This window comes from Nicotiana tomentosiformis, chromosome 2, assembly GCF_000390325.3.
Source record: "Nicotiana tomentosiformis chromosome 2, ASM39032v3, whole genome shotgun sequence".
Lineage (NCBI taxonomy): Eukaryota > Viridiplantae > Streptophyta > Magnoliopsida > Solanales > Solanaceae > Nicotiana > Nicotiana tomentosiformis.
Window position 1 is genome coordinate 3,752,936 of NC_090813.1, and position 17,848 is coordinate 3,770,783.

Below are 17,848 nucleotides of genomic sequence, written 5' to 3' on the forward strand. Positions count from 1 at the left end.
GTTGGACTCATAACGGAATGGGTGTTCGAATTTTGTAAGTTTGGTCGGGTTGGGAGGTGCGAGGTTGACCTTTTGAGTTGACTTTTTGATTTTACTTAAAGATTGCAACTTTATTATCCAAAATCATTTTTTATGATTTGTATTTATGGTATTAAGTTATTTTAGCCATATTCGAGCCGTCCGGAGTTGGATTTTCGCGGAAAAGGCTTACTAGTGGATTGATTTAGCTTGTATGAGGTAAGTATATTGTCTAACTTTGTGTGAGGGAACTACCTCTTAGGACTTTGGTTGATTTCTGTTGTTTGGATTATGTGAAAGATGTGTACATGAGGTGGCGAGTGTGTACACGGGCTTATATATGGTATTTTGATTGGTTTAGACTCTTAGACTCTTTCAGGCACTAATTATAGAAATTATAATATCATGTTATATCTTTCGTTGTTAAATTGCTCTTTGCATGCTTACTCGATGTTGTTATCACATGCTCTATCCCTTATTGTCAAATATGCTCTTGCATGCTTTAGTTGCCTTTGTTAACTCTCTTATTATCGTGTTACCTCCTTTATTATCGAGTTATTCTTATTTGAAGTTGTTGGTTCTTGAGATATCCTTCCTTGTTGAATAATTCTCATTCATTTTGTTATTATAGAGATTGTTGTTCATATTGTGATAGAGTCGTGGGCTATACATTGTGGTAACTTTAGTATTATTGATGTTTAGCAAGTTGTGGCATATGGGCACTTGTGGTGCGAGTTGTTATTATGTTGTGATATTAATGCGCATGCGGCGGTATAAGGATAGGGGTTAAGGTGCATGCGACGACATAAGGTGAGAATTTATGTACGTGCTGCTAGTAAGGGAATTACTTGAAGTCACGCGATGACATAAGGGAGCTAAAGTGCATGTAGCTATTTCGAAAAAAGTATTTTCAAAAATATCTTAATGTAAGGCTCACGCGGCGGTATAAGGAAAGGTTGTGATTTTTAATTGAGAAATTTGGATACGAGGTTGTACCTCAGTTGTGATTCTTGTTGTTTATTTTATGTTAAATAGGCTTATTGATTGAACAGTTTTGTTATCTCTTTATTTGCCTTACCTATACTTGTCCGTATTGATTTTTGATGTTCCTACTATGTGTTCACTCCTTGTTGCCTTTATTATTTTAAATTCCGTTATTAGCTTACCTTATTAAACTCCTTTATAGTTATTTATTTCCTCATCTTCCGTTATTTGCCTATACTATACCTTGTTCAGTTTCACTTATCCTAGTAGGTGTCTTGACCAGACCTCATCACTACTCTACCGAGGTTAGGCTTGATACTTATTGGGTACCGTTGTGGTGTACTCATACTACGCTTCTGCACATTTTTGTGCATTTTCAGGTACTTCAGCTCAGGCTAGGTATCAGTGATTTGACCATACATTTCGGAGACTTCAAGATATACCTGATTGGCGCTCGCATGCCTCGGAGTCACCTTCAGTCATTACTTTTACTACTGTTTATCTTCTATTCACACAGATATTAGAGATTCTTAGATTATTTCTGTAAAGCTTATGACTTTGTAAAGCTTATGACTCTGTTTCACCGATATTAAGCTATCAATGAATGTTAGACTCACCTACTCGTAGAGATTATGTGTCACGTCATGAAAAATTGGGGCCCTGACACCATTCGATGCCAAGAAAGGATTGTGACTAGGTGATCCAATATCTTCCTTCTTGTTTGTCCAAAGCATGGAGTACCTTAGTAGACAGCTGAGGAATATGGCAAAGAACCCAAGATTCAAATACCATCCTAAATGTGCTAAGGCAAAGATTATTCAGCTTGGTTTTGCTAATGATCTCTTGTTATTTTGTAAGGGAGATATTTCCAGACTTTCTCAAAGGCCTCAGGACTCATAGCCAATCCTAGTAAAAGTTCAGTATACTTTGGAGGGGTTAATCCTATAAAACAACAGCAAATACTTGAAACCTTGGGCTTTACCAAAGGAGATATCCTATTCAAATACCTTGGTATGCCTCTAAGCTCCAAAAAGGATGTCTGTTATTCAATGCCAACCTTTGCTCGACAAGATGCTAGGCAGAGTCACCAGTTGGACTACTAAATTCCTGTCATATAATGGGAGGGTTCCATTAAACAAGAGTATTATGTTCTCAATTCAGACGTTCTGGTCTCCGGTGTTTGTCCTACCAAAGAAGATTGTAAATCAGATTATAGCAACTTGTAGAAGAGTTTTGTGGAATAGTCGCACAAGAGGGAAAAAAAAGCACTATTGCCGTGGGATATCTATGGCAACCAAAGTCTGCAGGTGGACTGAACTTTATCAACATAAAGCAATGGAACAAAGCTGCTATAGATCTGTAAGCATTTGTGGAACTTGAGCAAAAAGAAATATAAATCGTGGGTAAGGTGGATTCATGATTATTACTAGAAAGGCAAACCCACATGGGAAGCAAGCTACAACCAGACATCATGGTGTCTACGGACGATTATAAATGCATACAAGTACATTGTTCAAGCTGGGTTGTCAATGACAGAGTTAATGAACATAGAGCAATTTTCTGTTAAGTGTATTTATCAGAAGCTGAGAGGGGAATATCCTAAGAATAAGATAGCATGGAGAAGGATGGTTTGTAATAATCTGGGCACACCCAAGTAGACATTCATTCTATTACTGACGACTCGTGGAAGGCTATACACAAGGAATAGGTTAGGAAGGTGGGGGCTAATTGCGTCTGATATATGTCCTTTGTATAAGCAGGTAACTGAAAGTGTATCACATTTATTCTTTCACTGTGAGGTTGCTGCTGAAATCTGGCAAAAAAATGCTACTATGGCAAGGTATCAATAGACATGCAACGTGCTGGGATGAAGAAATAGCATCGGCTGTAGTACATTTCAATGGCAAGAATTCTAATGCAGAGGTGTACAGAATGGTATTGGCTGGTAGTGTTTACTACATATGGCAAGAGCGAATTCAAAGGGACTTTATAAACAAACATAGGGATATAACAACCATCACTAGGCTGATTGACGTAACCGGTAAATTTGTTGCCATGTGACCAGGAGGTCACGGGTTCGAGTCGTGAAAACAGCCTCTTACAAAAATGAAGGGTAATGCTGCGTATTTAGGTGGCAAAATGGTTTAAAAAAATAGTTATCCACCCATTAAAAATGGGTTGGATAATGAACTTTTAAAAAAACGGGTTGAATATGGATAAGAACCATATTATCCACTTAGAAAATGGTTAACCAAATGGATAACCAATGGATAACTAATGTGTTTAAGTTTTACATTTGTATAGCCTCAAATTGGGGGTTCATCAAGTTTGGGAGACTATAAATTCTTCCAAAAGTGATCATATTCAAGAAGCCATGGATAATATGAATATCCATATTATTCGTCGGATAACCCGTTTTTTATCCGTCTAAAATACGGGTCGGGTCGGATAATTTATCCGCTTTTTTGAATTATCCGACTTTGACCCGCTCATATCCGACCCGACCCGCCCGTTTGCCACCCCTAGCTATGTACAATAAACTCTTGTGATCCGACCTTTTTCGGATCTCGCACATAACGGGAGCTTAGTGCACCAGGTTGCCTTTTTACGAAGCCAAGACTAGAAAGGAAGCTGGAGGATCTGAACTTCTATCCTTGAGTCATTGTTTGGAGAGTTTAAGATTTGATAGATTTCTAAACTAACTGATTGTCGGGTGTACATATCATTACTTGGTAAATAAAATCTTTAATTTACCAAAAAAAATTAAAACTTTAATATTTATGATATAATTCAAATTATATTTATCGTGAAGTGAAGTTAATATATATCTCGATATAGTAATAGTTGGATATTTTTTTTTTAAATATCAAAAATCATACCTAATATTAATTTTTAAAAAATATATAAATCAAAACCATGCTAAATACCGACAATTACACCCTATCTGATTGTTTCTAAATAAATTAATATTTCTCATCACAACCTTTCTATGAAAAGATTAGGTCAGTGTTTTATCTTGTCGGGTTGAAAATAATTTTAAAACGGTAACCTTCCTATCATTTTCATAATTTGAGTCACTACTGACGCTTGCTCCAGCCGAATATTCGATTTCGTGACCACAAAAACTCATTCTTATTTTTTCTGTTGGAACAAGCCACGTTTGTCCCTAGGGAAATTCAAAGGCATGGTTTAATTAACATCTTCACAACTTGTCAATGCAGCGTACCATCTTGTACCATTAAATATCCACATAACAATTTTCATAGACTTCACAAAATCTCTCCAATGGCTAAAACTAGCAATCTTGAAAATCATGACCAAGAGAAGGTGGCTGTAGTAATGGTGCCACTTCCGGCACAAGGTCATCTCAACCAACTCCTCCACCTCTCGCGCCTCATCTCCGCCTATCACCTCCCACTCCATTACGTCGGAACCACCACGCACACCCGCCAAGCGAAAATTCGAGTTCAAGGGTGGGACCCACATTCCATATCTATCATCCATTTTCACGAATTTTCCACCCCATCTTACGAAATTCCACCTCCTAATCCACAATCCTCAACCAAATTTCCTTCCCAACTTATGCCATCTTTTCATGCCACGTGTCATCTCCGCGACCCAATCACTTCTCTTTTACGTGAACTCGCGAGGTGCAACAAACGAGTGATTGTTATTTATGATTCTTTAATAGCTTGGCTACTCCGAGATGCACCTTCTATAGCAAATGTTGAATGCTATAGCTTTCGTAGCATCTCAGCTCTTAATATTCACTCACTCGCCCTGGATTTTGCTGGAAAATCTATTGACGCAAACCTTCCATCAATACAAGGCTGCTTTACCCAAGAATTCTTAGAATTTTCCAGAGTACAAACTGAGTTCAGGGAACTTGTTAATTCTGGCGATTTATACAACTCTTGCTATGAAATTGAAGGATTGTATCTTGATTTGCTAGCTAAAGAAAAACCTGTAAGTCATAAACAATGGGCTGTTGGTCCATTAAATCCAGTGATACTATATGACAAAAAAGATTCAAATAAACGCCATAAATGTCTCGAGTGGCTCGACAAACAAGAACCAAATTCTGTCATATTTGTGTCTTTTGGTACAACAACTTCACTTTCAGATAAGGAAATCAAAGAGTTGGCAATGGGGTTGGAACAAAGCAAGCAAAGATTCATATGGGTATTGAGAGATGCAGATAAAGGAGATATTTTTACAGGGGATATTAGAAAAGTTGAGTTACCAAAAGGGTATGAAGAAAGAGTGAAAGGAAGAGGACTTATAGTAAGAGACTGGGCTCCACAATTGGAAATTTTGGGGCATTTATCGACAGGCGGATTCATGAGTCATTGCGGATGGAATTCTTGTATGGAAAGTATTTCAATGGGAGTGCCAATAATAGCTTGGCCAATGCATTCTGATCAGCCAAGAAATGCATTTTTGGTCACAGATGTGTTGAAAATTGGTATAGTGTTGAAGGATTGGGCACTCAGAGATGAATTGGTGACTTCAGTTATAGTAAAAGAATGTGTTAAAAGATTGATGGATTCAGTAGAAGGAGATAAAATGAGACAAAGGGCTATAGAGTTGAGCAAATCTGTGGTAGATGGTGGTGGCAGTGGCAAGGAGATGGACTCTTTCATCGCACACATCACAAGATAAAAAGTAATTACTGTAGTTATCTATACAGTTAATATAAGTTGATGATAAAATTAATTATTTGAACCTGTTTCATGTTGTACCACAAAGAGTGTAGAATTTTGTTTTACTTTTACTTTGTCAAGGTTAAATGAACAAAGCACAAGCGTCAATGTCAATGTTTTCGCTTTCTTTATTAGTTGGGCGGCCGTCGAGTAGTTGAAAGAAGTCTCACATAGTCACATACATGCATTTGAACGATTATCTTAAATTGTCCAAATAAAAAAGCCAAATACATGTACACCCATTGAATTTGGCTTCATTTTTTATTTTGGTACTATATCTCAACTTTAGTCTATTTTGGCTCTCCCATTCTATTTCTTATATTTCATTTTAACAGGAAAGCTGAACTAGTCGTATAATATGAATTGGCTAACATGATAGGCGCGTGAGACAGATTATTTATGGCAAAATTTCTTTTCCAATAATAATAAAATAATTGTTGGCCCCATTTTTAATCCTCTAACTTCCTTCCCCCATATTTCATCTTCATTATTTCCTTCCACATTTACTGTTTATATGAAATCGACCGATTTCAGTTGGTTTCTTAAAAAATAAATTTTGCGGGACATTAAAAAAGTTTCCTGCATTTTTGCACCAAAAAAAACGACCAAAGTTGGTCGGTTTCGTAAAAAAAATTAAAAATAAAATATTTTGAAATAAATTTTATATTTTGTGAAACGTGTGTGCATGCATATCCTGAAATACCCACAAATTTCATAAACTTTCGAACCACTAAACTTTCGAAACCGCGGACTTTCGAACCCGTAAATTTTATAATTTTTAAGCCCGTAAACTTTCAAACACATAAAGCTCTGAACTCAAAAGTTTGAAACTTGTAAAATCGAAAGATAAAAAAACTAAAACTGAAAATATATATATATATAATATTTTTTTTCCCGGGGGAGGAGGCAGGGACTAGAGGGAGATGCAGAAAAACGAAAAAAACAAAAATTTGAAATTAAAAAAAAAAACAAGTAATAAAAAAAATTGGGGGGAAGGGGGGGGGAGGGTTTAGGATTAAACCCATCTGACAAGGATAAAAAAAATAGGTGTCCAAATCTAATTGGATAGTTATTATATATTAGAAGCAAGTATATATACGCATTGTATTTTTACGTCAGATAAAAGTTTTCATGTTAAAATAAAACATAAGAAATAGAGTTGGAGGACCAAAATGAAACAAAATTGAGATAGAGTGTCAAAATAAAAAATAGAACCGAGTTCAATGTCTTGTGTATTTGGCCAATTAAAAATCTTAAGATATCAGATTTTCTAGATATATAATGGGCCTTTTGTTTACTTACAGTCTTATTTGGTAGAAACGACAAGATTTTTAACTTGCTGTACCTTAAACCCATAATCTGCAGATTCTGCACCGTTATTTATGCAATTGATGTAGGACATCGTAGATTCTTTTTTTTTTTTTCCTATGGTTTTAATTTTAAAAGAATTCAAAGCCGCTCGAAGTTATAAAAGTGATATAAGAGAAAGAGAGTGTGAAGCAGAAGTTATAAAAGTGATATACAGGCCATGAATAGAGAAATCTATTTTTGAGAACATATATACTACATACATATGAGTGAGGAAGAATGAGTTTACAAAGTTTTGGTTCCAATACTTTTTAAGAGTATATAACATTCGACTCGAAGCAGTAAAATTAACTCGAGTAGTCTAGAATCATATGAAAATTTAAAATTCCTCTGAAATTGAAGCACATTGTATATTTCTAACTTTATATAGTATGTTCGATCCAGGGGCAGATGTAGAATAGAGGCGCCGGGTTCATTTGAACCCATAACTTTCTACACGGAACATAAATTTATGTGTGAAAATTCATTAAAATTGCAACAAAATGATAGGTTTGAACTCACAAGTTTAAAAATATAAAAGAATTAAATATTAAGAGTTTTAAAGGTTGAACTCATGAAATTTGTATCTTGAGTCCGCCTCTGGTTCATCTATATAGTCTCTAAATTCTTCAATACAGTGTAAAGAATTCTTAGACTGTCAAATCTCTTAAATGTCAACTATCAATAACTAAATATAGTAAATGTGAATCAACAATCTGAAAAATAATTTAAGTTACTTATTGTTACAACAAGTTCGTTAAACTCGCACTTATAATGTAAACTTTTAGATTTATATGCTAAATTCTTAAAGCAAATTCTGACCTCTACATTATTTAATTTTCTCCATAATAATGAAGCTCAAGAAGATGACGACAATGCTGAACATGTAGCATTTGATCAAACCTTTAGTTTTCACTCTCTTATTAATTGTAAATTAATCTCTTTTCTGTCCCTTACGTATACAATTATTGTCCTCTGAACTTATCTCAATATATTTATTGGCACATTCTATAAAACCCAGGATTTTCGTCGGCAGACATACATTAAACAACCTCACATAAGGAGACAAACCATTGAAGCCAATTTAGCTTCCCAACGAGTTGGTGCATATCATAATTAAAATAAATTTAATTCCTATTTTTAAGGTAACTTTGAACGAGTTGAAGTTGTATGCAATCATGTGTATATTTACATTATTGATGCAATTTATCTTGTTATAATAAATTAATATTTTATTTTTTAAGTTATTGTGTTTTGATCTACTCCTTCTGTCTCAAATTTTCTTTTACACTAAACATTAATTAGGAAAGATACTAGACTATTTTATCTTTATTTATGTCTTGAGATAAAAATTTTCCTCATTAAACATTTGTTCTATTTATGTGTTATCTTCATTTTCAAAAACAATTATTACTAAGGGTAAAAAAGGAAAACAAACAATCACTTTTGTCTTGAACTTCTAAAATGACAAATAATTTGAGACAACTACTTTTAGTAATTACGATTGATAATATGAGACGGAGGGAGTAATATATAGAGTTAGTATTTGTAACTATTTGTCACGACCCGAAATTTCCACCTTCGGACCGTGATGGCACGTAACATTTCACTTGCTAGGCAAGCCAACGTTAGAATAATATTATCGATTTTTAAAATATTTTTTATATTATTAATAATCAAGGAAACAAAGGCGGAAGCAAAGTTTGAAACATAGTGAAATAATCCATAAAAATAACGGTGTCTAAATATCATCCCAGAATTGATGTCACAATTCACGAGCATTCTAGAATAATACAAATAAAGGTCTGAATAAAATAAAACTGTCTGAAAATACACACACAGCTAAAGTAAAATAGACGGGGACTTCAGAAATGCGGACACCATGCAGTTATACCTCAAGTCTCCTTTGAATAGCTGAAATCCGAGCAAGCCTATGGCACGCCGCTGGGACCAACTCCGAAATCTGCACAAGAAGTGCAGAATGTAGTATCAGTACAACCGACCCCATATACTGGTAAATGCTGAGCCTAACCTCGACGAAGTAGTGACGAGGCTAAGGCGGTTCACATACATTAACCTGTGCGCAATATTAATAACAACCACAAATAATAGAAATAAATCAGGTAACTCATTTATAATAATTGAAGCCAACTCAGCAGTCATAATCCATTACTATTTCAACCAATTATGTTGCAGCGTGCAACCCGCTCTCACAATATATTCACATTCAATTCTGTTGCAGCGTGCAACCCGCTCTCCCAATATTTTCCTTTTAATCAAGTCTCTCACATATTTATTTCAATCAAGTCTATATATAGACTTTTAAATAAGTCTGTTGCGGCGTGCAATCCGATCCCCCAATATTGACTTTTCATTAAGTCTATTGTGGCGTGCAATTCGATCCTCCAATATTGACTTTTAATAAGTCTGTTGCGGCGTGCAACCCGATCCTCCAATATTAACTTTTTAATAAGTCTGTTGCGGCGTGCAACCCGATCCTCCAATATTAACTTTTAATAAGTCTGTTGCGGTGTGCAACCCGATCCTCCAATATTTTCATTTCAATCAATTCTTATAGAAGAAATTTCCCCAATAAATGCAACAATTAATATAAAATCATAAGACAACAAGCATACAACAATTATGATTTAATTATGAAATAAACAATGACAAATAGCAAATTATTATAAAAATCAGGGAGAAAATAGGCAGTTTAATATTTAATATACTAAATGTCAAATAATAATTAAAACACATAATTCAAATAGCATGTAACAATTAATGCAGGAATTCAAGAATTAATATTTGACAAAGAATAAGAGAGAAATAATTATTATAATAATTAATTTATGATTAAAAATAATTTATGATTTTTCAAGTAAGCATGTAAATAATTAATTTGACGACGTATAGACACTCGTCACCTCGCCTATACGCCGTTCACATGCAATTCACATAACATGTAATTTAAGGGTTCTATTCCCTCAAGTCAAGGTTAACTCCGACACTTACCTCGCTTTGCAAATTCCAATCAATTATTCAACCACAACTTTTCCTTTTAAATTTGCCTCTGAAAACTTCAAATCTATTGACAAATAATTCAATATATTCAATACTAATCATAGGAATAAATTCCATATGAATTTACACATTTTCCGGATAAAAATCCGAAATTCATTAAATTATTTGACAGTGGGACCCACGTCTCAAATCCCGAAAAACTCGCGAAATCCGAACACCCGTTCCGATACGAGTTCAACCATACAAGATTTGTCCAATTTCGATATCAAATGGACCTTCAAATCTTAATTTTTTATTTTTGGAAAGTTTTACAAAAATTCCAATTTCTTCCATCTAAATCCGAAATAAATGATGAATATAGACATGGATTTGTGAAATATAATCACTTTTGGTTAAAAAATATTTACCCAATTCAAAGTCGTGAAAATCCCCCTTGAAATTGCCCAAATCTGCGAAAAAAAGTTTCGCATTTGCGGACTCGCATTTACGATGTCAGGCTGCCAGGTGAAGTTCTGCATCTGCGGACACTCGTGTCGCACCTACGACATCCACTTCTGCGCAAAAAGGTCGCACCTACGAAGACCCCAGGGAAGCCCAGTCCCGCATCTGCGATGGAAGGGTCGCTTCTGCGGGCGCGCACCTGCGGCCAAAAATCCGCAGGTGCGATTACACCAGAACCCAAAATTTCAGATTTTGCTTAAGTCCAATTCTTATTCCGATTTTGATTCGAATCACACTCGAGGTACTCGGGACCCCGTTCGAATATACCAACAAGTAGCGTAACATAATACAGACTGACTCGGGATCTAAAATCACGTCAAACAACACTGAAATTATAATTCACACCCCGATTCGAACTTTCAGTTTTAAACTTTTAATTTGCAAATCTCGTACCAAAACATATTAAATGAATCCGGAATGACTTCAAATTTGGTACATAAGTCATAAATGACATAACGGAGCTGTTCAAATTTCCAGAATCGGATTTCGGCTCCGATATCAAAAAGTCAACCCCGTGGTCAAACTTGAAAATCTTTAGCCTTTAAATTACTAGTTTCCATTAAATGGTCATAACTTGAGCTAGGGACCTCCAAATTAAATTTCGGGCATACGCCCAAGTCCCAAATCACGATACGGAGCTACCGAAACTGTCAAAATACTGATCCGGGTCTGTTTGCTCAAAATATTAACCAAAGTCAACTCAGTTGAGTTTTAAGGCTCTATTTCACATTTTAATCCATTTTTCACATGAAAACTTTTTAGAAAATTGTACGGACTGCGCACACAAGTCGAGGAATGATAAATGGTGCTTTTTGAGGTATTAGAATACATAATTACTTATTAAATTTAAATATGACATTTTGGGTCATCACATTCTCCACCTCTAAAACAAATGTTCGTCCTCGAACGGAGTTAGAAAAAAAATATCTGAGCTGGAGAAAAGGTGTGGATATTTACTCCGCATATCCGACTCGGACTCCCAGGTACATGCCTCTACTAGCTGACCTCTCCATTGCACCCGAACTAAAGGATAACTCTTATACCTCAACTATCGGACCTGCCGGGCTAGAATAGTCACCGGCTCCTCCTCGTAAGTCAAATCTTTGTTCAATTGGACTGAGCTGAAATCTAATACATGGGACGGATCACCATGATATTTTCGAAGCATAGACACGTGGAACACTGGATGAACCGCTGATAAAATAGGTGGTAATGCAAGCATGTAGGCTACTTCACCCACCCTTTCAAGAATTTCAAAGGGTCCGATATACCTAGGGCTCAACTTGCCCTTCTTTCCGAACCTCATTACACCTTTCATAGGTGAAACTCGGAGCAATATTCTTTCTCCAACCATGAATGCAATATCACAAACTTTACGGTCGGCATAACTCTTTTGTCTAGACTCAGCTGAGCGAAGTCGATCCTGAATAATCTTGACCTTATCCAAGGCATCCTGTACCAAATCGGTACCCAACAACCGAGCCTCTCCCGGTTCAAACCAACCAACTGGCGATCTGCATCGCCTTCCGTATAATACCTCATATGGAGCCATATGAATGCTTGACTGGTAGCTATTATTGTAAGCAAACTCCGCAAGTGGCAAGAAATAATCCCAAGAACCTCCAAAGTCTATAACACAAGCACGGAGCATATCTTCCAATATATGATTAGTGCGCTCTGATTATCCGTCTGTCTGTGGATGAAATGTTGTACTCAATTCCACCCGCGTACCTAACTCACGATGTATAGCCCTCCAGAAATGTGAGGTAAACTGCATACCTCGATCTGAAATAATAGACACGGGCATACCGTGAAGGCGGACAATCTCACGAATGTAAATTTCAGCTAACCTCTCTGAAGAATAGGTAACTGCCACTGGAATGAAATGTGCTGACTTGGTCAACCTATCCACAATGACCCAAACTGCGTCAAATTTTCTCTGAGTCCGTGGGAGCCCAACAAGAAAATCCATAGTTATACGCTCTCACTTCCACTCAGGAATTTCTAACTTCTGAAGCAAACCACCAGGTCTTTGATGCTCGTACTTAACTTGCTAACAATTCAGACACCGAGCTACATATGCAACTATATCCTTTTTCATTCCCCTCCACCAATAATGTTGCCGCAAATATTGATACATTTTGGCGGTACTTGGATGAATAGAATACCTGGAACTGTGTGCTTCTTCAAGAATTAATTCACGAAGCACATCCACATTAGGCACATAAATACGACCCTGCATTCGCAGAACCCCATCTTCCCCCACAGCAACCTATTTGGCATGACCGTGCCGCACCGTGTCCTTAAGGACAAGTAAATGAGGATCATCATACCGCCTCTCTCTAATGCGTTCATATAAAGAAGACCGAGCGACTGTGCAAGCTAGAACCCAACTAGGTTCTGAAACATCTAACCTCACGAACTAATTAGCCAAAGTCTGAACATCTGCAGCTAATGGCCTCTCACCAATCGGAATATACGCAAGACTGCCCATACTCACAGCCTTTCTACTCAAAGCATCGGCCATCACATTGGCCTTTCCGGGGTGATACAAAATGGTGATATCATAGTCTTTCAATAACTCCAACCAGCATCTCTGCCTCAAATTAAGATTTTTTTGTTTGAACAGATACTGAAGGCTGTGATGATCAGTAAATACCTCACACAAGACACCGTAGAGGTAATGCCTCCAAATCTTCAGCGCATGAACAATGGCTGCCAATTCTAAGTTATGAACAGGATAATTCTTCTCGTGAACTTTCAACTTCCGCGACGCATATGCAATTACCTTGCCATCTTGCATTAATACTGCACCAAGCCCAATGTGAGATGCGTCACAATATACCGTATACGATCCTGAACTTGTGGGTAATACCAATACTGGCGCCGTAGTCAAAGCGGTCTTGAGCTTCTGAAAGATCATCTCACACTCGTCTGACCATCTGAATGGCACACCTTTCTGGGTCAATCTGGTCAATGGGCTTTCTATAGATGAAAATCCTTCCACGAACCGACGATAATAACCTGCTAAACCCAGAAACTCCGGATCTCTGTAATTGAAGTAGGTTTAGGACAATTCTGAATAGCCTCAATCTTCTTATGATCCACATTTATGCCTTCTGCCCATACAACATGTCCCAAAAAGGCAACTGAGTCTAACCAAAACCCACATTTTGAAAATTTGGCATATAACTGATTATTCTTCAAGGTGTGAAGCACACTTTGAAGATGCTGCTCATGCTCCTCTCGACTGCTGGAGTAAATCAAGATATCATCAATGAATACAACCACAAAAGAATCCAAATAAGGCTTGAACACCCGATTCATCAAATCCATAAATGTTGTTGGAGTATTTGTCAACCCAAATGACATCGCTAGGAACTCGTAATGCCCATACCGAGTCCGAAAATCTGTCTTAGGGACATCAGATGCCCTAATCTTCAATTGATGGTAACCAGATCTCAAATCAATCTTCGAAAATACCTTGGCACCCTAAAGCTGATCAAATAAGTCATCAATTCTTGGCAGCGGATATTTGTTTTTGATAGTGACCTTATTCGACTGCCGATAGTCTATACACATCTGCATAGAGCCATTTTTCCTCTTTACAAATAATATTGGTGCACCCCAGGGGCAGACACAGGGCCTAATAAATCCCTGGTCAAGCAAGTCTTGTAACTGCTCTTTTAATTTTTTCAACTCTGGCGGGGCCATACGGTATGGTGGAATAGAAATGGGCTGAGTGCCCGGAGCCAAATCAATACAGAAGTCATTATCTCTGTCGGGTGGCATCCCCGGCAGATCTGTAGGAAATACTTCTGAAAATTCACGAACAATTGGTGCTGAGTCCATAGAAGGGACATCCGCACTGGGATCGCGAATATAAGCCAAATAAGCTAGACACCCCTTCTCGACAATATGCCGAACCTTCACATAAAAGATAACCCTGCTGGCAGAATGGCCTAGATTTCCTCTCTACTCTAATCGAGGCAACCCCTGCAAGACTAAGGTCACCGTCTTGGCATGACAATCTAATATAGCATGATAAGGTGACAGCCAATCCATACCCAGTATGACATCTAAATCAACCATGTCAAGAAGTAGAAGATCTACACGAGTCTCAAGACTCCCAATGGTGACCACACACGAACAAAAAACACGATCTACAACAATAGAATCTCCCACTGGTGTGGACACATACACAAGAGCACTCAAAGAATCACGGGGCACAACCAAATAGGAAGCAAAATAGGATGACACATAGGAGTAAGTAGATCCCGGATCAAATAGAACTGAAGCATCTCTACTGCAAACTGAAATAGTACCTGTGATAATAGCGTCAGATGACTCAGCCTCAGGCCTGGCTGGGAAAGCATAACACCAGGGCTGGGCCCCACCACCCTATAATACGTCCCTGGGATGGCCTCTAGCTGGCTGCTCTCCCTCTCTAATGGCCTGACCTCTACCTCTAACAGTCTGGCCTCTACCTCTGGCTGCCTGACCCCTGCCTCTGTCTGGCTGAGCAGGTGGTGCAGCAATGGTGCCGAAACCATGGCACGAGAACTCTGATGTTGTGAGTTGCCTGTTGCCCGAGGGCAAAATCTAGCAATGTGCCTCGGATCACCACAAGTGTAACATAACCTCGGCTGATGTAACTGCTGACCCTGAAACTGACCCTGTCGACCTGAATAGCCACCTTGATAACTCTGGAGTAGAGGTGCACTAATAGGAGCTGGTGGTGCACTGTAGGCTAGCTGGTCGGAATAATGCATCTGAGGGCCACGACCACCTAAGCCACCGTGGGATGCCTGGAGCGCAGAATGAAACGGCCTGGGAGGATGGCCTCTACCAAAAGTACTCCTGCCTCTAGATGAGGCACATCTGAATTCACCGGAATGACGAGACCTCTTGTCAGATCCCTAACCTCCCTGAGTAAGAACCATTTCGACCCGTCTGGCGACATTAGCAGCCGCCTGAAAAGAAATCTCACTCCCTGTCTCCTTAGCCATCTGCAATCTGATAGGCTGAGCAAGTCCATCAATAAACCTCCTCACCCTCTCTCTCTCGGTGGGAAGCAGAAGAATGGCATGGCGGGCCAAATCCACAAAACGAGTCTCATACTGAGTAATAGTCATACTGCCCTGCTGGAGACGCTCAAACTGACGGCGACGCTCCTCTCTCAATGTGATAGGCAAAAACTTCTCTATGAAGAGCTGAGAGAACTGGTTCCAAGTAAGAGCAGGCGACCCAGCTGGTCTGGTCAACAAGTAATCTCTCCACCATTTCTTGGCAGAACCAGATATCTGAAATGCAGCAAAATCGACCCCATTGGTCTCCACTATACTCATGTTTCGTAGAACCTCGTGATAGCTGTCAAGATACACCTGGGGGTCCTCTGAAGGAGCACCATTGAAGTGAACAGGAAAGAGCTTAGTACACTTGTCCAATCTCCATAAAGCCTCAGAAGACATGGCTGGCCCATTTCCGACATGTGCCGCAATAACCGGCTGAACTAATCCGACTAGCTGAGCTACTGGAGCCTGATACTGGGGAGCTATCTGCTCCTGAGCGGGAGTGGTAGGAGTTTGGGCTCCTCCTCCAGTCTGAGAGACTGCTGGTGCCATGGGAAATGCACCAGTTTGGGCCACACTCTCCATAAAGCCCACCAAACGGACCAAAGCGTCCTGAAGTATTGGGGTAGCAATGAACCCCTCCGGAACCTGAGCTGGTCCGGCAGGAACAGTCTGGGTTGGAACTTCCTCGTCAAGCTCTATCTGAGGCTCCACTGCTGGGGCTGCTGCTCGGGCTCTAGGCTGAGCCCTGCCCTGCCTCGGCCTTTGGCACGGCCTCGGCCTCGACCTCTACCCCGCGTAGGAGCTGTCACTAGAGGCTCTGGCTGCTGCTCAGCTAAGGAAGCGGTACGTGTTCTTGCCATCTGCTAGAGAATAAGAGTAGAATAATTCAATCAGTATTGAGGAAGCAAAATCGCACGACAGAGAAAAAAGAAGTGAAACTTGTTCCTAACTTCATAGCCTTTGGAAGATCAGCACATACGTCTCTGTACCGATCCTCCAGACTCTACTAAGCTTGCTCGCGTATCGTGAGACATAGGCAACCTAGGCGCCTAACATTTCACTTGCTAGGCAAGCCAATATTAGAATAATATTATCTATTTAAAAATAATTTTTATATTATTAATAATCAAGGAAACAAAGGCGGAAGCAAAGTTTGAAACATACTGAAATAATCCATAAAAACAATGGTGTCTAAATACTATCCCAAAATTGGTGTCACAATTCACGAGCATTCTAGAATAATACAAATAAAGGTCTGAATAAAATAAAGCTGTCTGAAAATACACACACAGCTAAAGTAAAATAGACGGGGACTTCAAAACTGCGGACGCCATGCACTTATACCTCAAGTCTCCTTCGAATAGCTGAAATCCGAGCAAGTCTATGGCACGCCGCTGGGACCAACTCCGAAATATGCACAAGAAGTACAGAGTGTAGTATCAGTACAACCGATCCCATGTACTGATAAGTGCTGAGCCTAACCTCAACGAAGTAGTGACGAGGCTATGGCGGTTTACTTACATTAACCTGTACGCAATATTAATAATAACCACAAATAATAGAAATAAATCAGGTAACTCATTTATAATAATTGAAGCCAACCCAGCAATCATAATCCATTATTATTTTAATCAATTCTGTTGCAACGTGCAACCCGCTCTCACAATATATTCACATTCAATTCTGTTGCAGCGTGCAACCCGCTCTCCCAATATTTTCCTTTTAATCAAGTCTGTCATATATTTATTTCAATCAAGTATATATATAGATTTTTAAATAAGTTTGTTGTGGCGTGCAATCCGATCCCCCAATATTGACTTTTCATTAAGTCTATTGCGGCGTGCAATCCGATCCCCCAATATTGACTTTTAATAAGTCTGTTGCGGCGTGCAACCCGATCCTCCAATATTAACTTTTAATAAGTCTGTTGCGGCGTGCAACCCGATCCTCCAATATTTTCATTTCAATCAATTCTTATAGAAGAAATTTCCCCAATAAATGCAATAATTAATATAAAATCATAAGACAACAAGCATATAACAATTATGATTTAATTATGAAACAAACAATGACAAATAACAAATTATTATAGAAATCAGGGAGAAAATAGATAGTTTAATATTTAATATGCGAAATATCAAATAACAATTAAAACACATAATTCAAATAGCATGTAACAATTAATGTAGGAATTCAAGA

The 17,848-nt window shown here is 38.4% G+C and overlaps 1 protein-coding gene across 1 annotated transcript; it reads left to right on the top strand.

Annotated features, from left to right (window-relative positions):
* The first annotated feature begins 4,098 nt into the window (after positions 1-4,098).
* Positions 4,099-5,819, top strand: LOC104092935 (zeatin O-glucosyltransferase-like). Its single transcript, XM_009598630.4, has one exon. It carries the CDS (start codon positions 4,288-4,290, stop codon positions 5,662-5,664), a length of 1,377 nt encoding a protein of 458 aa, XP_009596925.1. The 5' UTR covers positions 4,099-4,287; the 3' UTR covers positions 5,665-5,819.
* The last annotated feature ends 12,029 nt before the right edge of the window (positions 5,820-17,848 follow it).